The 22012-nt window shown below is 46.6% G+C and overlaps 1 protein-coding gene across 1 annotated transcript; it reads right to left on the bottom strand.

The window, feature by feature from the left end:
• Window positions 1-624: 624 nt before the first annotated feature.
• On the bottom strand, window positions 625-21944 carry Actg2 (actin gamma 2, smooth muscle). The gene is made up of 9 exons (XM_050164875.1): window positions 21795-21944; window positions 13449-13610; window positions 12951-13079; window positions 10624-10734; window positions 10304-10388; window positions 8599-8760; window positions 7427-7618; window positions 4340-4521; window positions 625-844 (listed from the first exon to the last, which is right to left on the bottom strand). Exons 2-9 carry the CDS (start codon window positions 13572-13574, stop codon window positions 701-703), a joined length of 1131 nt encoding a protein of 376 aa, XP_050020832.1. The 5' UTR covers window positions 13575-13610; window positions 21795-21944; the 3' UTR covers window positions 625-700.
• Between the last annotated feature and the right edge of the window lie 68 nt (window positions 21945-22012).

The raw sequence follows: 22012 nt of genomic DNA, 5'->3' as shown, positions 1-22012 counted from the left end.
CAACATATTTGGCGAGGTGGGAGTAAGAACTCGACTTTTAGAGATATGAGCCCTTATCAGTGATGTGGGGATGTTTACAGCACTCACTTCAGGAGCAGTGTGGGGATTAGAACTGTGTGAGGGATTCGAGAGATGCTCAGGGAGTAAGAGCTCTTGCTCCTCTTATAGAGAACCTGACTTTGGTGCCTAGCACCCTTTTTGGGTGACTCACAGTTGCCTGTAACTCCAGCTCCAGGGGATCCTGTGATCTTTTCAGGCACATGCACATAAAACCACAAAAAAACCCACATTATTTTTAAAAAAAAGAATAATGAAAAAGATGGCTGGAGAGATGGCTCACTGGTTAAGAGCACTGGTTGCTCTTACAGAGGACCCAGATTCAATTCCTAGCACCTGCAAGACAGCTCACAACCATCTGTAACTCCAGTTCCAGGGGATGCATTGCCCTCTCCTGTCTTTCCTGGGTACTGCACACAGGTGGTTCACAGAAATACAGGCAAAACACCCATACACATAGATATATCTAACAAGGAGCAGGAGGAGGAATAACACCTGAAAATCCCTTAGCATTGCCTCTGAGACACACAGATAGACACATCCAGGAACAAAAGAACCTCACGCAGGTAAGGCTTGAAGGTTTTAATGTTTTGTGGTTGTTAATAGCAATCTTGAGGGGGTTCTCAGAGAAGCCCCTCTGACTTTAGAAGCATTTCCTGTGGACAATAGAAGGTCCAGCCTCGTCATACTCTGGCTTGCTGATCCACATCTGCTGGAAGGTGGAGAGAGAGGCCAGGATGGAGCCTCCAATCCAGACTGAGTACTTCCGCTCGGGAGGAGCAATGATCTGCAAAGAGAAAATGTGGCAAATTATGACCAGCCCCCAGTGGGAGAGAAGTGGGGTATGGTGTTGCATGTTGTGGTCTCAGATACTGTGGTGCTTCAAAACCAGGTGCTCACACGAGCCTAAGATTCTAAACCATCCAAATCAGTACAAAATCCCATCTCAATAATAAAAAATACAAAATTAAAATAAGCAAGGAGGGCCGAGCGATGGTGGCACACGCCTTTAATCCCAGCACTCGGAGGCAGAGGCAGGCGGATCTCTGTGAGTTCGAGACCAGCCTGGTCTACAGAGCTAGTGCCAGGTCAGGCTCCAAAGCCACAGAGAAACCCTGTCTCGAAAAACCAAAAAAAAAAAAAAAAAAAAAAAAAAAAGCAAGGAGGATAAGAAATGAGAAAATTTCTCAACCCACTCCAGAAAAGGATAGCCTCCATGGACAGGCTAGGGACTGGAGAGGTGGTTCAGTGGCTAAGAGCACTTGTTGCTCCTGCAGAGGACCTGAATTCTATTCCCAGCACCCACATAGCAGCTCACAAATATATGTAACTGTAGTTCCAGGGGCATCTGAAGCCTCTGGCCTCCACACGGTGCACAGACACACATGCAGACAAAATAAATAAATCTACAACTAAATAAGATATAAATTGTAAATAATTAGATTGTTGGCCAAATTGCTCCCTGCCCTGCCACTCCCCATCTCCTCCATAGAAAGAGCGGGTTCCTCTATTCTGCAACTTTGGGCTGGGCTTCCTGTCACCTTGTCCAGTGGATGCTAGCAACCACAACACAAACAGGAATTGAAATGTTCTTGCCTAGTTGGCCATACTCCCTGTGCCTCTTCCCTCTTCATGAGAAGAACTCTATGGGAGCTGCTGGTCCTTCATCATTAGTCTTGAAGTCTGAGACTCAGGACTCCACCTGAGCTGAGCAGACCCATCGAGTTGCCCAGCCAAAGCTGACCTGAGTTGCAGGATTTGCCCTGAGCTGAGCAGACCCATAGAGGTGCCCAGACAAAGGTGACTCGGATTAACTGACTTGCTGCTGGTCCACAGCTGTGTAAGTAATTGTTATGTGCCACTGAGATTTTGTAGGTGTTTGTTACTCAGCAATAGCTGACCAGTACCAAAATCCAGCCCTTGCCTGAGATGATTCCTTTTGCAACTCTGTGCCAGTCTACTTAAACCCTGCTATGAGCTTCATTTGGCAATGGCCACTTATATCTGGGAGGCTCTCAGTTTTATGCACGCATTGTTAACCCTTTCCACGTGTTGGACAACTTTGAACTCCAACTCATTTTCTAGTTTTTGAAGCATCTGAAGTGTTTTGTTTGTTTGAAATAGGGTCTTACATAGTCTTATTTGGCCTTGAATTCTTTGCATATAAGGATAACCTTGAATTCCCGATCCTGCAGCCTTTTCCTTTCTCGGACTGAAATTACAGGTGTATGCCATCAATCCAGCCCTCAATCTGTCTGCCTGTCGTCTGTCTATCATGGGGGGAGATGTTGTGGTGTAGGTGTACACATGCCATAACACTTCTGTTGAAGTCAGAGGACAGCCTTTCGGGTCAGTTATCGCCTTTCCTCGTGTGTGTCCTGGGGCATGAACTCTGACCTTCAGACCTGGTGGCAGGCACCTTCACTGCAGAGTCATTTCTCCAGACAGGGTTTGTTTCTCTGTGCAGGCTGCCTATCCTGGCTCACTGTGGAGACTAGGCTGGTTTTGAAGAGATCCGCCTGCCTCTGCCTCCTGAGTGCTGGGATTAAAGGCGTGCACCACCACTGCCTGGAAAGCCCTCAATTTGTTAAAAAATCAATTGACAGAAATCCTTGAGAATGGTATGATTGTTTGGAGACCAGAAGCCAGGGATGCCACCAGACAAATGGGACTCCTTTCTGTCAAGACTCCTGAGATTGGACACCATCATAAGAAGTCATGTTCAGTAGATCAGAGAAGCCTAGTCAAGGTCTAGAACGTCTCTGGGAATTTGAAGTGACAGCCAGTCCCGTGGCTACACATTCCCTTTCTAGAACTTTGTATCTCTTGTTCAAGTTGTATTGTGTTGTTGTATACACGTATACATGTATGTTTGCATGTATGTGCTTTTTTGCCAAAGGTTAACATCTGGTATCTTCCTCAATCTTCTTCCACCTTATTTTCTGAGACACAAGGTCTTTCGCTGAACCTAGAGTTTGCTGATTCTGTTAGGTTGGCCAGCCTTCAATCTTTGGGATCTGCCTGTCTCTGCCACACACACACACACACACACACACCCCACCCCACCCCCGCCCTAGTGCTTGGATTACAGATGTGCTTCATCTGCTTCTGTATGTGGGTTCCAGGGACTCAGGCTCATAGCAGTACCCCGCTGCCTGAGCCATTTCCAAATCCCTCTTCAAACCATTTTTAAATTTTAATGATACTTTAGTATTGACACTTTCTTTTCTTAAGTTTTTAATGAACTGGACATGGTTGTACTCAATTCTAATTCTAGCTCTCAAGTGGCAGAGTCAGGCAGATCTTTATAAGTTTAAGGCCAGTCTCATCTACATAGGGAATTCCAGATCAGCAAGGGCTAAATAGTAATGCCTATCAAAAATAAAAGAGAGGGGCTGGTGAGATGGCTCAGTGGTTAAGAGCACTGACTGCTCCTCCAGTGGACCCGGGTTCAATTCCCAGCACCCACATGGCAGCTCAGAGCTGTCTGTAGCTCCAGTTCAAGAGAATCTGACATCATTATACCAATGCGCATGAAATAAAGTTAAATAAAGTTTAAAAAAAACCCATCACCATTGATGGGGGAGAGTCTTCTGTTAAAAAAATAATAATAATAAAAGAAAAGAAACGAAAGAGAACTCCCCCCCCCGTGTGTGTGTGTGTGTGTGTGTGTGTGTGTTTGTGTGTGCATGTGCACATGCAAGTATCCAGAAGAGCATTAGCTCTTATAAGCTGTAAATCATAAGTCCTGGGTACTAAACTTGGGTCTCTGGAAGAGCAGCAAGCATCTTTTTGTTTTGTGAGTCTCGCTGTGTATCTCCATCTGGTCTGGAACACAGCATGTAGACCAGGAACTCAAGAGATCCACCTGCCTCTGCCCACAAATCCTGGGACCAAAGGTGTACCCCACCATGCCTGACCCAGCAGCAGGTGCTCTTAATGGCAGAGCCATCTCTCTGACCTCAGTCATTCTCACTCTCTCATTCTATTTCCTTCCTCCTCCTGATTTCCCCACAAAGTCTCTCAATATGGTCATCACCTCAAATTCTTTCAATATTATCTTCTCATATGATGTCCATGTGGTTATGGATTGAGCCATGCTAAGTATGTCTTTATCATTGCCCCAAGGAATATAATCCTCCACGATGCGGTTGATTGCAGAACGGGAAGATAATGATGAAACCAGGAGACCACCACACTCCAAGGCCCAGAAACATCTCCCGTATAGGCAGGTGTTTGTAAATAGACCAGCAAAAAGGAAGTAAGGCAAGACCTGACCCACCTTGATCTTCATTGTGCTGGGAGCCAGGGCTGTGATCTCCTTCTGCATCCTGTCAGCAATGCCGGGATACATGGTCGTGCCCCCAGAGAGGACATTGTTGGCATACAAATCTTTGCGGATGTCAATGTCACACTTCATGATAGAATTGTATGTTGTCTCATGAATTCCAGCGGACTCCATGCCTGGGGAAGGGGACAGTTTTTTAATCAACACCCATGCCTTCAGCAATGTAGCTCATATCAGGCTCACGCTTGTAATCTCAGGCACTTGGGAGGCTGAAGTAGGAGGGTTGATGAATTCAAGGCTAGCCTGGGTTACAGGGTGAGACACTGTTTCCACATCAGACAAGAACACCAGAAGGAATGTAACTACAGCTCTTTAAAGGACCCCCCCCACACACACACACCCTTGACCAGCTGTCACCTGCACACACCTCAGATCCCCCTACTGCTCATGACCCTGGCTCTAGTTTCTTTATGCCTCAGCTGACCTTTCTCTGTTACCCAGGGCACATTTCTGAAGCAACACACTTCTTTCCCCAGCTTTAAGGAGATGTAATTCATCTACTAAAAGTTAACCCTTTTAAAGTGTACAGTTTAGTAGTTGTTAGTATATCCACAGAGCTGGGCAACTGTCACCACAATGACAATTTTTAAAGACAAGCTGACTTTCAATTCACTGTGCAGCTGAGGATGACCTTGAACTCCTGATCTTCCTGTTTCCACACCCCAATCACTGAGATTCCCCGGGGGCTGTACTACCACCTCCAGCTCTAGAGCATTTTAATGACTCCAGAGAAACTCAACAGCTATGAGTAGCCACTCCCCTTTTCCCTAAACACTCTCCAAGAAAGTGCTTTCCTTTACTAAGTATTATCTCTTAGTCCTTGTCTAGTACTATCTGGTAAGTACTTGTCACTGCTTCCATTTTTTTTAAAGTTTATTATTAACCCTATTGTTTTATTTATGTGTTTGAATATGGGTTTGTGCTCATGAATACAGTGCCCATGGAGGTCAGAAGAGAGTGTCAGATTCTCTGAAACTAGAATTATAGGCTGTTAGGAGCTGCCATGAGGGTGCTGAGAATTGAATCTCTAGAAGGATCAGCTTGTGCCCGTAAATGGTGAAGCATCGCTCCAGAACGCCCCATTATTTCCAGTTCTATACACGGGAAAGCCACAGATGGAAGGAGATGGCACGTCAGTGTGACAGTGCTCGGAGGTAGAGAGCTTCAGGATCAGCACTAAGTCAACTCCAGTCCCAGGTTCACTCTCTGCACCACTGTCGAGTCACAGGCCTCTGCACCTAAATGCTAAGTGATGCAGAAGCGGTCTGGATCGACCTTTGCCCTCGTCATTACTTTGTTATTATCATACTATCTCACCTGTCTTGCTTTTCCTTTTAAAAATATTTAATTGATCTCTGTGAGTTCGAGACCAGCCTGGTCTACAGAGCTAGTTCCAGGACAGGCTCCTAAGCCACAGAGAAACCCTGTCTCGAAAAACAAACAAACAAAAAAAACAAACAAACAAAAAATTAATTGTATATGTGTGTGCCTACATGAATTTATGTGCACCATGTTCATGCAAGTGCCCATGAAGGCCAGAAGAGGGTACTGGATGCCCAGGACTTGGAGTTACAATCAGTTGTGAGCCAGCATGTGGGTGCTGGGAACTGAACCTTAGGTCCTCTGGAAGAATGGTAAATGCTCTTAATCTCTAAGCCTTGGCTCCAACTCCATCCCGTTTCTTCCTCCATCTTGGTTTCTTTAGTCTTCTATTCAAAATATGTACTTATTTGCTTGTTTATGCAACACTGTCCCTTCTTGGGAAAACTTAGGGCAGGTAAAAGTAACAAACAAAGTTCCTGTGACTCTCTTTCCTCATCTCATCCAGTCCTCTGCCCTGCATCCTCCCACTCTGTCTCCTCCACCCTGCACCCTGCACCCTGTCTTAAAACCCTTTGTCTTGACTCCTTCCCCCTGTATTGTTGGAACTTCTTTTCCTGAAAATATCTCTTACCTTTATAAAGTGATCTTTGGCCAGACCTTGCAATCACTTTACTCATATGCATTGAAGTCATTTAAAACTATGTATTCAGTCTGCTGTCCTGAAGTTTACTCAGCCTATTTAACTTGCCTTTAAGAAAACAATGTAACCAACCTTACTGTACTTTGAACTTCCTATATAATCTCATTTTACAATCTAAGCTAACTGCATAGCTTTAATCTTAAACCATGTATGATTGCATGTCCCAGATGCAGAAGTGTGTGTGTGTGTGTGTGTGTGTGTGTGTGTGTGTGTTGTGGTAACCATTTGCTGAAAGCAGTCAACAGGTTGAAAGCAACCTTAAAGACAATAAACTTGGGGGCTGGAGAGTTGGCTCAGAGGTTAAGAGCATTGCCTGCTCTTCCAAAGATCCTGAGTTCCAAAGATCCTGAGTTCTTCCAAAGGTCCTGAGTTCAATTCCCAGCAACCACATGGTGGCTCACAACCATCTGTAATGGGGTCTGGTGCCCTCTTCTGGCCTGCAGTCATACACACTGACAGAATATTGTATACATAATAAATAAATATTTAAAAGAAAATAAACTTCCCACAAACCTTGGAAGCAGCATGAGGATATGTAAATTGATAACATCTGTGTATAGTTAAGTGCTATTCTGGTTATTTGGGGTCAGTAAAATGTCTTTACTCCCTTATAAGACTCTGTTAAGGATTTCTGTAAAGAATTCTTCATTCCTTTCCCACATTACGTGTTCTGTGCTGTTCAGTGAATACAGAGCAAAGCTTTTTGCTAGGCACTGGCACCAGACAGGCACCAGCCACATACAACAGGAAGATGACAAACTGAACACAGGTTATAGTCACTAGGCAGGCAGAAGAGATAAGCAGAATTCAAATTTAGGCCCGCTTTTGGTCTAAACTTCTCCCAGAGGAAGATTCTTTTCATCCGAATCATTATGCCCCTCTACTCCGCACCCTCTACTCTGCACCCTCACCCTGCACCCTCTATCCTGTACGCCTCCAGCATTTTATTCTCTATCCTGCCTCTGAGTGACGAGCAGGGCCCATGGGCAGCACCTCACCAATGAAGGAAGGCTGGAACAGGGTCTCTGGGCAGCGGAAGCGCTCGTTGCCAATAGTGATGACCTGCCCTTCAGGCAACTCGTAGCTCTTCTCCAGGGAGGAAGACGAGGCCGCCGTGGCCATCTCATTCTCAAAATCCAAGGCCACATAGCACAGCTTCTCCTTGATGTCTCGCACAATTTCTCTCTCAGCTGGAGGGTGTACAAATGACAAAGTGGTTACTGGGCTCTGCACGAGCGGTTGTATCAGGTGCTCTCCAGGAAACTCTTAGTATACTTTGAACCCAGCCTTAGGAAGAGGACAGAACTGCCGAAAAGAGAGTCCAGGCTCTTCTTCATGCTGGGTTACATGTCCCATCCCTCAAAAAGGCTTGATTCTCAAGCAGGAGCCCGAGGGGTATTCTTCTTGCTCTGCCACTGTCTCAACAATTCCGCCGTTGCTCCTGGGGTCTTACAGGGCACATTATGGGGTAGACTTGAACTTGCCCTGGAGACTTGGCAGAATCTAAAAAAATTACTATCAAAATCCCTCTTACCCAGGTAGAGTTTATGACCCCCTCTCCTCTCAAATAGTTTTATTTTGTTTTCTTTTGTTTATGTATGCAATATTCTGCCTGTATGTCTGCCTACAGGCCAGAAGAGGATACCAGATCTCGTTAGAGATGGTTGTTAAGTCTCCATGTGGTTATTGGGAATTGAACTCAGACCCTCTGGAAGAGCAACCAGTGCTTTTAACTGCTGAGCTATTTCTCTAGCCCTCAGGTTTTTTAAAAAATATTATTTATTCTTATAGAAACTATAGACACCTCCAAGGAGAAAAAAAATTATCACCAGCTCTCCAGTAGAGAGTTAAACCTTGTTAAAACCACAGGGCCTGAGGTGACAGGAACTTCAGCAGTGGGTGCTGGGGGACAGCAATGCCGAGAAGGCTCCATTGATGGTTTGGCAGAGCTCAGCAGAAGGAAGCTAGCTCTCTGCCTTGTCTTCTTCCCCAGAGCACCTCCATGGGGACCTTCATCCTCCAATGAGAGTGTCTTAACACTGCAGGGCTCCCAGTCCACCCTGAGACAGCCTGAGGCCAGAGCCACAGAATTCCCATCATTCCCCAGAACTTCTGGGACTAGATGAGACTGGATCTGAGCTCAAGTATGAATGAGAAAAGGGGCGGGTACCTGTGGTCACAAAGGAATAGCCTCTTTCTGTGAGAATCTTCATGAGGTAGTCCGTGAGGTCCCGTCCAGCCAGGTCAAGACGCATGATAGCATGGGGCAGCGCGTAGCCCTCATAGATGGGGACATTGTGGGTCACACCATCCCCTGAATCCAGAACGATGCCTGTGGACAGGAAAGACAAACCTCACTTTCCTCTTTCACAGACCTGTTTCTGGAGTCGGGTACTGAATGATCTTCCATTATCATATCTTCCTTTAGTAGTTGAGAAAATTCACCCACCATGCGAATTCCCAGTCATTGAGTATGTGTGTGTGTGTGTGTGTGTGTGTGTGTGTGTGTGTGTCCTTCTCCAAAATGAGAAGATTGGGTTGTAGAAGGCAGGTGCTCTGTCTCAATTTCTTGGATTCCTTGAACTGCATACATGATAATGGACACTTGTCAATTTACCCTAAGTCTGATCCACACATTCTGTTATCTGTTACTTTAGACTACACACTTTCTATGAGGGTGTCAGGTATCCTGGAGTTGGAGCTTCCTAATGCGAATGCTGGGCCTGAAGTCAGGTCCTCTACAAAAGCAGTGTGTGCTCCTAACTGCTGAGCCACCTCCCCAGCCAGGTACACTATTGTTTGATACGGACTTTGTGAAAAGCCTTGGAAGGCGGAATGCGCAGGTAAGCAGCGAACATCTAAAAGAATACATTTTAAAAAGCATTTATGCTAGTGCTCACGTCCCTGTTGAGGACCACAGATGCTCTGCTTCCTGGGCATCCTTCTATACCGAGGCCACATTTGTGTGCACAAAGTCGTTGTGGTGAGGGTGTGGGGATACGTGCCTGGCATGACCGTGACAAGGAAACAACCTTGCTCACATATCAATTCACGTATTAACTATACCCTGGTTATGTAAATTCTTTCCAACTACACAAGCAGGCTCACACCCAGCATGCTTTAGGGGCCTTCTCATTTGTTGTTTCCCTGGACACTGGATGTTCCTTTTGTTCTAAGCAGGAGCCTCTGTAGGGGTCCCACTTGACCCGGCTTCCCCTGCTCTAGTGCACGTTAGATTGGTATTGTCACGTGCTGTTTGAGCTCACTGGGAAGCCGGCTCTGGGAATGGAGCTGTCCCTGCCTCCATTTCAGATCCAAGTATGTTTGCAAGGCCCTAGCAGTGGATGGGCTGCCTGCCCCCCTCTCCTCCCCCGTGGTGGGGAGGGAAGAGAACAGAAGAGTACAGTGCCGTGCCCTTGTGAACAGAGAGAAGCGAAGCCATCTCCAGCAAAGGTTACCACTGCTTATCCCATGGTTTATAAAAAGTGCCTGAAATGGGAAAGGGAAGCCCGGAGTTCAGCCACGGAGAGAAACTGTCAGTCAGGGACTGCAGCTGACTGCCAGTCAGTCTCTGTGGGATGTCTCTAAGCCCCCAGTTTGATGATGTCACCTACTGTTACTTGTTCTTTTACCCGGAGGGGACACTGCCCCGCCCAGGTGACCGCCTCAGTGGGGTTTCTACCGCCTGTTTTGAGGAGCCAATCTGATGATGTTCTGCTAGCATATTTGTCTCTTGCTGTTCACTCTTTTCCTTTGGGTTGCTATAAACTTGCTACAGACTGTCATTCAAAACCAAAAGTACAACCACCACAGATCATCTTCAGGACTGCGAAGAAAACCTGGAGCCGGGAAAGGAAAGGTTCAGTGCTACTCACCGGTGGTGCGGCCAGACGCGTAGAGGGAGAGCACAGCTTGAATGGCGACGTACATGGCAGGGACATTGAAGGTTTCGAACATGATCTGGAAGGACATCGAGGAGAAAGGACTGTCTCACAAACATCACAGCATCTCCTGGCCTACAGAATGCTCCGAAATTTTCTCAAGGGCAAGAACTATTCCAGCTCAGTGGTCCTCCTCATCCCACGTCCACCTATCCCGGGATCTGCCCTGGTGGCCCATGCATACAGCAGGTCTGTAAAGACATTTTGCTGCATTGGTGCGTGATGGGGAAGAAGTGCCTGGCCAGGCTGCTTACCTGGGTCATTTTCTCCCTGTTAGCCTTGGGGTTTAGGGGGGCCTCCGTGAGCAGGGTCGGGTGCTCTTCCGGTGCTACTCGCAGCTCATTGTAGAAGGAATGGTGCCAGATCTAGTGGGGGACAAAAGCCAGAGAAGCCCAGAGACTCTTTGGGGTCTGGAAAAGATCTAGTGGGGACAAAGCCAGAGAAGCCCAGCAGACTCCTTGGGGTCTGGAAAAGATCCGGCTGGCCTGTGAATACTGGAGAAGGGCAACCGAGTGCTACACAGGACAGGGTGGATCCCGAGAGGCTGGTCATCCTGGGGATTCTCCGCTCCCCGCTCCCCAAGCATGCCATTGTATGTGCTGATGTCTACCATTTGACCCTTCTTCTTCCCTCCTCTCTCTTTTTCCTGTTGTTTTGTATGTTCTAGGAGGCGGGATGCACTCAGTGCTTGTTGTTTTCAGGCTTCTGGTTGTGTTTAGTTGTTGAATACACGGGCAGGAGGCTAGCCAGTCGGGGGAGAGAAAAGCCAGGACGTTTCTCTCAGCTGTGGTGTGGCCCACCATAGACACACCTTCACTGGAACCAGGCCCTGCTGGGTTCCAAGACACTGCCTACCCCCTGAAATCCCTGCAGGGGACTCTGGAGAGCAGAGGAGCTCGAGTGGTAACTAGTACTCGTCTCTCTCTGGCTGCCGTCATCTTGCTCACACCCCAACAAGCGTTCACGTTGTCAGCCTCATCTCTTGCTGTGATCCTGGCCCATGCGTGGGCCCAGTTCTCACTTATCACTGATGACCAGGCTGGTGCTTGGAGCAGGGGCTTTGCACGGCAGCACACAGTCATCTTAGATTGGCTCAGTCAATGTTTTGTGGGACAGACCTGTGTGTCATGGGAGGTTTAGTGGCACTCCTAGTCTTATTGGAGAGCATCTATTATGCTAGCACAAAATTTGGTTATATTTCCAGACATTCCAGACATTACCATATTTCTGTGTGTGCGTGCACATGCACACACATGCATGCGTCTGTGTGCACACATATGACCACATATGCATACCTATCCTAGACAAGAATCCCTGCCCTGCCTAGGAGCAGCTGGCTTAGCTCCACCCAGACGTGCCAATCGGTATTGTTAAGAGGGGGCCAAGCACTGTGCTTCATTTTAGTTTTTCAAAGCACCATTGAGTTTAGGAATGGGGACAAATCAAAAAATCTGGAGAATATCTTACATCCCATCTGTTGTTATAGTTAACATTTGACATCTTTACCTTGTGACTCTTGTATTTCTGTTATTTGTAATTTATTATTTCCTTTCCTTATTGTTCTTGGGTTTTTGAGACAGGGTTTCTCTGTGTAATAACCCTGACTGTCCTGGAACTTGCTCTGTATCACAGGCTGGCCTTAAACTCACAGATATTTTTGCCTGCCTCTTCCTCCTGAGTGCTGGGATTAAAGGTGTGTGCCACCACCACCTGGCTATTATTTCTTATTCACTTCTTATCCATTATCATCATCATCATCATCATGGTTACATGTTGAAATTTGATTTTAATTAATTGATTAAATATTTTTGAGACACGGTTTCTCTGTGTAGCCCTGGCTTGCCGGGAACTTTGATGTAGATCAGGCTGGCCTCAAACTCTCTGACTTGCCTGCCTCTACCTCCCCAGGGCTGGGATTAAAGGCATGTGCCACTACATCTGGTTTTTTTTTTTTCATTTATTTGAGGTGTGAATCTTTTTTTTAAAGAGAGTAATTTTCTTAAAAGGGGGATTTTTAAAATTATGTGTATTTATGTGTATGTGTGTGTGTCTGTGTGTATAGGTGTCCTCAGAGTATTTGAGTATAAGTGTCCTCAGAGGCCAGAAGATGACATTGGATTTCCTGGTGCTGGAATTATAGGTGGTTGTGAGGCACCTGATGTGCCAAACTCAGGTCCCTTTGCAAGAGCAGCCTGTACTCTTAACAGCTGAGCTGTCTCGCAGCCCAGCTGAGATATTCAGCATTTTAAACACGGGTCCACGTCTGGCCAGACAGAGTAATGCAGGAGAGGCGGAGGCTGGAAGTTAGGTATGACTGGATCCTCAAAGGGTGCTACAAAGAGTTGGGAATATAGAAAATTGTATGGATGCCAAGGACAAGGGAAACTGTGGGAAGCCATTGCCATGGTCCAGGGAGAGAGGGTGGGGGCTGAGGCTGGAAATTATCTGGGGAGTGGAAAGGGAAGGAGGAAGGCTATGGGAAGCATTCCCAAGGAAGATTGATAGGGCTCAGAGACTGTAGGAGAGGACAGTCAAGATGAGATATCACCATTAGAACAACCACACTGGGGGCTTCAGATACCTTTTCCATGTCGTCCCAGTTGGTGATGATGCCGTGTTCAATGGGGTACTTGAGGGTTAGGATCCCACGCTTGCTCTGAGCCTCGTCCCCCACATAGCTGTCTTTCTGGCCCATTCCCACCATTACACCCTGTGACACGAAAGAAAAGGAGAGAAAAGTGAATTGGCTCAGGGGTCCATGCACAGGGATTCAGTCATTGTAATGGTCCCTGGAAAGGAGACAGATGAGCAAAGGAAGCAGGAAATGAAGGTGGGCAGAGCCAGGAAGAGGAGGTTAGGATTTCTCATGGGCTGATCCCTTTTCTCTCATAGAAGAGATATGGTTTTCTGAAGAACAAAGCCCACAGATATAAGTATTCCCTAATCCCGTGTTATACTCTCTGCGTAGAAAGCGATAGAGACACAGAGAGAGTAAGAACACTCAATATAGTTCTTTCAATGCAGGTCCTATATGGCTCCCTGCCGGTGGCTCACAATCTTGGATCCAGAGGGAACACACCTGATGGCGAGGACGGCCCACAATGGAGGGGAAGACAGCCCTGGGGGCATCATCTCCTGCAAAGCCTGCTTTGCACAGGCCAGAGCCATTGTCACACACAAGGGCGGTGGTCTCCTCTTCACACATGGCGGGTGTGGCTGCGTGAGCTGGGGGCTGGAGCACCTTGGGGTTGGAAGAGAAGAGAACAGTTAGCCACTTATCAGGTAACAGGGGGAGACAGTCTTCGTGGCTCTGGGGTTTCGTTCTAGAAGGGACAGACACAGGTTTGGCTTCCTTGTTTCTGGAAGCTGCATCTCATGCCTTGCTTCAGTTGCTAAGCACGAAATTCTGTTGCCACAGACACATGTATGGAATGTACATCAGTGTCCTCACACCTGATAATGTGACTGGCTTTAGAGACAGTTCTTTACAGAGGTCAATTGAGTTTAGAATGAGGTTATAAATCCAGTATGATTGGTCTCCAATATGGTTGTATTTATTATCTGTGTAAGAAAAGAAAATCAGAATACTGATATAGGGCGAGAGTGGACATGTGAAGACATGACCAGAAGGCAGCTGTCTATAAGCCAGGGGAGGTCCTGAGGAAGAAGGCAGCCATCTATAAGCCAGGGGAGGTCCTGAGGAGAAAGCAACACTGATGGCATCTTGACCCTCAGACTCCTAGCGTCCAGGATTGTTAGAAAACAAATTTCTGTCCTTAGAGGCCCTTGTCTGTGGTACTGTGTTATGGCAATCAACCAATTAATACATTTTATTTTTATTTAATTTTAGTTTTTGAGACAGGGTCTCACTATATGCACCACGTGTGTGTCTGTGGAGGCAAGAAGAAGGTTTCAGATCCCCGACAACTGGAGTTCAGAATGGTTCTAAGCTGTCATGTGGGTGCTGGGAACTGAACTTGAGTCCTCTGCAAAAGCAGCAAAGTCCTCTCAATCACTGAGCCATCTCTCCATCCCTGGGGTCTTCCCATACAGCCTTGACTGGCCTGGAACTCACTATGTAGACCAAGGTGGTCTCAAACTCAGAGATCTGTTTGCCTCTGCTGCTGAGCGCTGGACCGAAGGTGTGCGCCCCAGTGCCCGGTTTATTACGCGTGATTTTAAAAGATGAAATCGCTACAAAGCTTTCATTCAGTGGAGAGAATCGTGAGAGCACTTAACAGCTGTTAAACGAGCTGAGAAGTTTTACACTAAATCTGAGACAGGACTGGTGATTACAAGAAGAAAGAACTCTTACAAACCGATAAGTAGACAGCCCAAAAGAAAAAGAAAGACGTAAGACGGCAAATAAGGAAAGTAAAACCCTCCCAATGAAAGACTCCCATTTCCCTGACAAATGAAATAAAACCACCTTCCACCTAGCACATATATTTTTAGTATGTTTGTATATGTGTGTATGTGTGCAGAACTGTGTCCATGTATGTGCATGTGTGTGCAGGTCAGGAAACAACCCACTGAGCCTCCCTCTCCCTCCTTCCTTCTCTCTCACTCTTAAAGATCTATCTATCTATCTATCTATCTATCTATCTATCTATCTATCATCTATCTATCTATCTATCAATCATCTATCTATCTATCTATCTATCTATCTATCTATCTATCTATCTATCTATCATCTGTCTGTCTATAATTTCTTTCAAGAAGGAGAGAAGCTGTCTGGGAAGGAAGGGCTCTAATGTGCCCCTTGGCAGGTGTGACAGGGCTGGCAGTGTTGTGGCTGGAGGAGGAGAGTGCTACAGGCAGCAGCGACTGATCCCAAACAGCCTTCTGGGCAGTGAGAAGTATGAGCATGGGATTTTGATCAGGAGGTAATGAAGGGTAGACGGGGTCAGGGCAGAAATTTATTAGCATAGGGGCTGGAAGGATGGCTCTTGCCGAGGACCTGGGTTCGATTCCCAGCACCTACATGGTGGCTCACAATCAACTGTAACTCTAGTTCCAGGGGATCTGATGCCCTCTTCTGGCCTCCTGAGAACCAGGTACGAATGTGGTACACAGACAGATGTGCAGGCAGAATACCCACACACATTATAAAATAACAATTAGAAAATGCATTATTGTATGTGTGTATGGGGGGGGTGGAGCTCAGAGAGCTGTGGTTGGTTCTTCCCTTCCACCTTTACCTGGATTCTGAGGACTGAACTCGGGCCATCAGGATCGGACAGCAAATGCTTTGTCCAGTGAGCCACTCTGTGGACTTAGCTTTGTTTAAAACAATGAGAATTGAGGGGCTGGAGAGGTGACTCAGCAGCTAAGAGCACTGTCTGTAGTTCTAGAGGACCTGGGTTCTATTTCCAGCACCTATATGGTAGCTCAAGACTATAACTCCAGTTCCAGGGGTTCCATCACCCTCACACAGGCATGCATGCAGAGAAAACACCAATGCAACAGAGTAAGATAAGTAAATTAAAAACAATCAGAATTGAAAACCATCTTAATAGTGCAGTTATTGAATATGTTTGTTGGCTATGAATTGCTAGAAACCTCCACCCAACCACCCAATGGATAAAGCAAAGAGGCTAATATAACAAAGTATCTAATGTAACAAGAAAAGCGCCAAGTTACTTCCATCACACTGTGCTCAGTGCTTCCAAGTTTGATGACATATCATGTATTTTATATACTATGTGTATATACATACACACATATATATACGTATATAGCTAGATATACATACATATACATATATTTATTTCTTGAGGCAGCTTAGCTCTATGTAGCCCATGCTGGCTCAAACTTAGGGCAAATCTCTTGCCTCTATTTCCCAAGTCTGAGGTTATAGGCATAAGCCACCACGTCTGGCAAAATGCATTTTTAATTTTAAAAAAGATTTTGGGGCTGGAGAGGTGGCTCAGTGGTTAAGAGCACTTACTGCTCTTACAAAGGACTCGGGTTCAGGTCTCTGCATCTACAACCACTCATAACTTTAGTTCCAGGGGATCTAATCCCCTCTTCTGAGCTCCTGGAGGAATTTATGCACATGGTGCAAGAGGCATGCATGCAAGCAAAACACCCACATGCATAAAATAAAAATAAATATTTTTAAAAATTTACCTCAACTTTACAATTTATAGTATCTGGTTATACCTCAAAATAGTTCCGAGGCAATATGTTTTTAATTCCATTCTATTCATTTGTAGATCAAGATTCAGAAAATTTTAAAGAACTCAGTCAGTGACCTCAGCCAGAACAAGGTGAGCAGACAGGCCAGGCACTGATGCAGGACAGGTGTGGAGCCTGAACTTGTGTTGTGTTGTCCTTGCTATGACCGAGAGATGGTCATAACTTCTCCTTGTATGGCATTTTCCTTTTGCCTGCTTTTCAGGAGCACACAAAGGGGCCTCTGTTTCTTCTCCCTGGGCGTCCTCTGAGCTCTTTCTGTACCAGGACCAGGTTTACCCTGGTACACAGGAGGTGCTCAGTAATAAATGTTGACGTAGTGGGTCCCTTCCCAGACCTGTCTGCTCTGCTCCGGGATCCTCAAGCACTTGCCTTTCTCTCCCCAAGCGAGGCATCAGCTGCACTGACATAGTGACTATTCTCCCGAGGGGAAGCCCGCCCAAAGAGCCCGGGAGAGGCCAGGAAGAAGGAAGCCATACTTCTGTGGCTGTCTCCTTTAAGGTCCCCTCAGCACTGTCTCTTGGTGTGATTTATTCACACTTCAAGTGTCCATGGCTTTTTTTCCCTTTCTAATTTTGTTTTAGTTTTTTTTTCGTGTGTGTGTGTATGTGTGTGTGTATGTGTGTGTGTGTGTGTGTGTGTTGTTTTGAGTCAGATTTCTTTGTCTACAGTTACTTCAGGTAACCTCTTTTAACTCACAGCAGTCCTCCTGTCTTAGTTTCCCAAATGCTGAGTTTATAGGTGTTTTGCTTCAAGTCTAGTTTCTCTTTGGAGCTTCTCCCAACTCCCTCCTTTTGACCTTGATTTCTGATCCTCCTGCCAGCTAGTCCTGGATTAGAGGTCCTCAGTACCTACACTTATGCAATGCTGGGGCTCGAACCAGGGACTTTGTGCATGTTTGGGCAAACTGCCAACTGAGCCACATCCCCAGCTACTCCCGTTTAGCTTTGCAATGGCTCTTTCATCTCCTCTCTGGTTTCCCTGTGCCCTACCCCCGCCTCCCCCACTCAGACCCCTGAGAACCACAGGCTTGCCCTTGTTTCCCACATTGTACAGCCACAAAGCATCCCCTGAGCAACTTGTCGGCAATGCTCGCCACAGTATTTCAGGGCCTTAGAATCACTTTTCTTTTTAAAAGTTTTCTTCAGATTTATTTATGTTTGTGTGTGTGTGCGTGTGTGTGCCACATGTGGACAGTGCCTGCTGAGGTCAGAAAAAGACACCAGATCTCCTGGAACTGTAGTGACAGATGGTTGTGAGTTACCATGTGGGTACTGGCAACTGAACCTGGATCCTCTGTGAGAACAGAAAGTGTTTGCCATCGCTGAGCCATCTCTTCAACCCAAGAACCGTTTTTCTGTGGCAGAGCCAGAGATGAGATAGGACACTGAAGGCCAGTGAGAGAGCTAGAGACCCAAAGGGGTGTGGACCATCTCCTGCTGTGTCTCTAGGCAGAAATTCCTGCCCCTTCTAGTTACCTGTGACTGACCTAGAGTCACTGTAACTGTGGTCTGATGGGGTCACAACTGTTTGCATTCGTAGGAAGCTGAACAAACGTTGTGGCTATTTTAGCATATACCCTATCCCGACTTCACTGAGAGAATCTCACACAGTTAGAAACATAGCCTTTGAGTTTTATCCTTTCTGCAAGGCAGAAAACTAGACAGGATGAGTACAAACAACTGGCACCCTCACTGATCTCCCTCGGAGGTGTGAAAACCCATCCTTGAGTACGAAGGTGTCTCACCTCTCCTTAAGTGCCCCTTGTTCTCCCTGGGACCATCTTCCCACAGCCCTTCCCCGTTTCCTTCTCCAGTCCCAGTTTCTTCCACTATAAAAGAGAAATGAGAACGTCTATCTCATGAGAAAAGGATTAGGGGCCGGAGAGATGGTCCAGTGGTAAAGAGCACTTGCTGTTCTTATGAAGGACCTGGGTTCAGTTCCCAGTCCCCACACACTGGCTCACAATCATCTATAACTCCAGTTCCAGAGGATCTAATGCCTTCTTCTGACCTTTGAGAACATCGGACACACACATGGTGCACATACATACATGCAGGCAACATTCACATGCATAAAATAAAATAAAATAAACCTAAAAATCCCTAAAAAATACTTTGGGGGAAAAAAGATGGATCAGACAAACACAAGTATATGAAAAGGTTGCACAGACTTTAACCTAGGATAGGCAAACTCTGATCTACTTTCTTATAGAGTGAATGTTAATAGTGTTTGTTTTTTTACACTTTATAGATGGCCAAAGATAGGCTCGGTAGGTAGCTTGGTGGGCAAAGCACTTGCTGTGCATGTGTGAGGACCTGGGTTCAGATCCCTGCCCCACAGAAAAGCCAGGGGTCACTGCTAGCTCCTCTGCATCCCAGTTCTGGGCAGAGGGAGATAGGAAAGCCACCAAAGCAGAGCTTACTGGCCAGTAGGCAAGCCAGTGGAGTCAGGGAACTCCAGGGCCAACGAGAATCCACTGCAAAAATATATGGAGAGAAATAGAGAAGGACGCCCAGGGTCAACTGATAGCTACCACAGACACGTGTGAGCAAGGGCACATGCATACACACCTACACACACATTCATAACACATACACACACACAAAGTTAAAAAGAAAAAGAAGCATATTTAGCTGGTGTGGTGGCTCCCAGCACTCATGAGGCAGAGGTAGGTGAATTTCTGTGACTTTGAGGCCAGCCTGGTCTACAGAGCAAGTTCCAGGACAGCCAGGGCTGTTACACAGAGAAACCCTGTCTCAAAAAGAAAAAAAAAAAAAAAAGGAAAAGAAAGGCATATTTTTCTTTTAAAAATGGTAGAAGACTAATAGTTCATGACCTATGAAAATTGCATAAGATTCAGTTTTTATGAATGTATTTATTTTATTCTGAGATCACTATGTAGCTGAGGACAGCCTTGAATTCCTGCTCCTCCTGCCTCCACCTCTGAGAGCTGAAATCACAGGCTGCTGCGGAATGCTAACTGGCCTCTGCAAACGGTCTTTATTAGGACCCAGGCACTCCCACTGATGCCCACATTGTCTGTCATTGCTTTTGTTATAGCTGCGGAGTTGAAGGTGGTTATGATAGACCTTCTGTTCTGAAAGCCTAAACAACCCGCTCTTGATTCTCCTTCCTCACTCCCCAGTGTTGGGACTCCAGGCATGCAACCACATGTAAGGTCCCATTTTATCGGATCCCCACGAATCTGCACATGTCACCTACTCTTCTGGTCTAGACCCACCCTCCCATCCAGCATCCCAGTTCAGTTCTTGGCCAGACCCTTCCCCTGCGCTCCACACCTGCCGAGCCAGCTGTATGAGGTATATCCAGTTCCACCAGGCTGACTGACAACCTGGCTTACAGTTGGAGCTATGCTCAGAGAGGCATGCCACCCATGTCAGAACCTGGAGCCAGCACTGCGCATGCTCCTCTTCCCTCCTAATCAATCGCAGCCCTTTTTGATTCTGCCATCTCACATGGTAGCGGCTCTTCTGCCCTGTGCCCAGTCCTCTCATCCTCTGGAGCAGTCCTTCCACAGGATAAATCTCTTGCTGTTATCCTTTAGGCTTAACTCCTTCCATGCAACCCTACTGCTCTATTCTTTAATGTAGCATCTAGAAACCAAAGGACTGACCTCTCTCTAAAGTGACTGGGCCTGCTTCTTGCCTTGAAATCTAAATGGAGAGGAGCTGAGTTTCTCTCTGTCCCAAAACCGCAATTCAATTCTTCTTCTTCTTCTTCTCCTCCTCCTCCTCCTCCTCCTCTTCTTCCTTCTTCTTCTTCTTCTTCTTCTTCTTCTTCTTCTTCTTCTTCTTCTTCTTCTTCTTCTTCTTCTTCTTCTTCTTCTTCTTCTTCTTCTTCTTCTTCTTCTCCTCCCCTTCCTCCTCTTCCTCTTCCTCCTTCTCCTTCTTCTTTCGCCAGGACTGCCCTTCTCTGGGGTTCAGTTCAGGTATCCTGCCCCCAGGAAGCTGTCCCTGCTTACAGCCTAACCAGGAGTTTCTGCTGGGCTTCCCCCTTTCATACACTTAATATTCTATTGCAATTCTATTTGCAATCTCACTTTATTCTAAAACAGTGTTTAATAAAGCCCAAGCTACCCTTAAACTTATTCTATAGACAAAGATGACCTTGAACTTCCAACCCTTTTGCCTCCCAAGCACGAGGAATATAGGCTTGCACCACTACAGTCTCCATAGTAATTCTTAAACTTGAGAGTGCCACGCTAGATAGACGCTAGTCACACTAGGCTGGGCGGCTATACTATACACATTTACTCCTCACTCTGGGGCATGTTCTGGGTGCCCATGTTATGGGTGAGGAAATGAAGGCCACTCAGTAACTGGGCACCAGCATCCTGATCCGAGCCTGCTCCACTTGGATACAGCTCACAAAGGTGGTAGAGGCTGTGTGTGTGTGTGTGTGTGTGTGTGTGTTTATGTGTGTGTGATGCAGAGATTGTGGCCTTGGCATGTTACTTCACAGATGGTGTGAGACAGTTTGTTTCGTCTCATACAGAGTCTCACACTGAGGCCCAGGTTGGCCTGGAACTCACTATGTACCCCAGGCTGGCCTTGAGCTTTGGGCAGTCCACTTGCCCTAGGCTCCCAAGTACTTAGAAGACAAGCATGAGCCACCATGACCGGCGAGGGTGCATCTTCTGGAAAAGTTGCCTAATTGCCCTGGGCCTCATTGACTTCTCAGAAGAGAGCAAGTTAGCTGCCTTCACACCCCAAACATCATGGAGCCATGAGACATTCCTTCTTCCCTCACGTCTCACAGTCCTTGTCCCACAGTGAACTTATAGCCTTCTGATACTGTGAAAATTCTCCATTCACCTAAGCCAAACTCAAATCAGAGGACAGAGAGACCAGCCAAGGCCACCTGAAGGCGGTACCTTTTTATTCTAATACAGGTAGCTCATGGGTACCAGGACCACCGTTGGCTAGGACTCACATACCCAAGCGGAAGCTGCTTTCCTGCAGTGACACAGTGACCCATGGCAAGGAGAACAGGACAGAAGTTGTATCCTGGGGGTCTCTAAACTGTCCTGTCCTCAGGATGCCTTTTCCCAGCAGGCAGCAATGTATTCCAGGCACCCCTGACACCAAAGGCCTTGGCGTGTGACCCGGACCACAAAAAACAAACAAATCTGGAGTTGCACAGATACACAGGAGGCCTGGCAGCCCCAGAAAGGAAGAGGCTGCAGAAGTCGGGCAGTACTCACCGAGGGTGTGAGAAGTCCTTCTGCTAGGGACTGAGGGCCGTGGAGTCTTTGGCAGAAACACTAGAGCAATATAAAACCCCTGAGGCGGATCTTCTTTAAACAGAGTCCCTAAAAAGGCCAGCTGACGGTGTGGTAACAGTATTACCATATAAGGTGGTTTTTTTTCAATAAACCAGCCTTGGGGGGCGTGGATGGAGGGTGGGTAGAGTGAATTATCA

The sequence above is a fragment of the Alexandromys fortis genome, unplaced genomic scaffold, assembly GCF_014885135.2.
Source record: "Alexandromys fortis isolate MF-2015 unplaced genomic scaffold, M_Fortis_MF-2015_v1.1 scaffold_138, whole genome shotgun sequence".
In the NCBI taxonomy this organism is placed as follows: Eukaryota; Metazoa; Chordata; class Mammalia; order Rodentia; family Cricetidae; genus Alexandromys; species Alexandromys fortis.
This window is presented reverse-complemented; position numbering and strand designations above follow the sequence as displayed.

Bases quoted from the DNA above. Each gene is read 5' to 3' on its own strand.
- Actg2 (XM_050164875.1), bottom strand. From the start codon at position 13,574: ATGTGTGAAGAGGAGACCACCGCCCTTGTGTGTGACAATGGCTCTGGC. The intron at 10,735-12,950 runs GTATCTGAAGCC...GTCCCCCACTAG, and splicing joins ACTGGGACGACATGGAAAAG to ATCTGGCACCATTCCTTCTA. The intron at 10,389-10,623 runs GTAAGCAGCCTG...ATGTCCTTCCAG, and splicing joins ACAGGGAGAAAATGACCCAG to ATCATGTTCGAAACCTTCAA.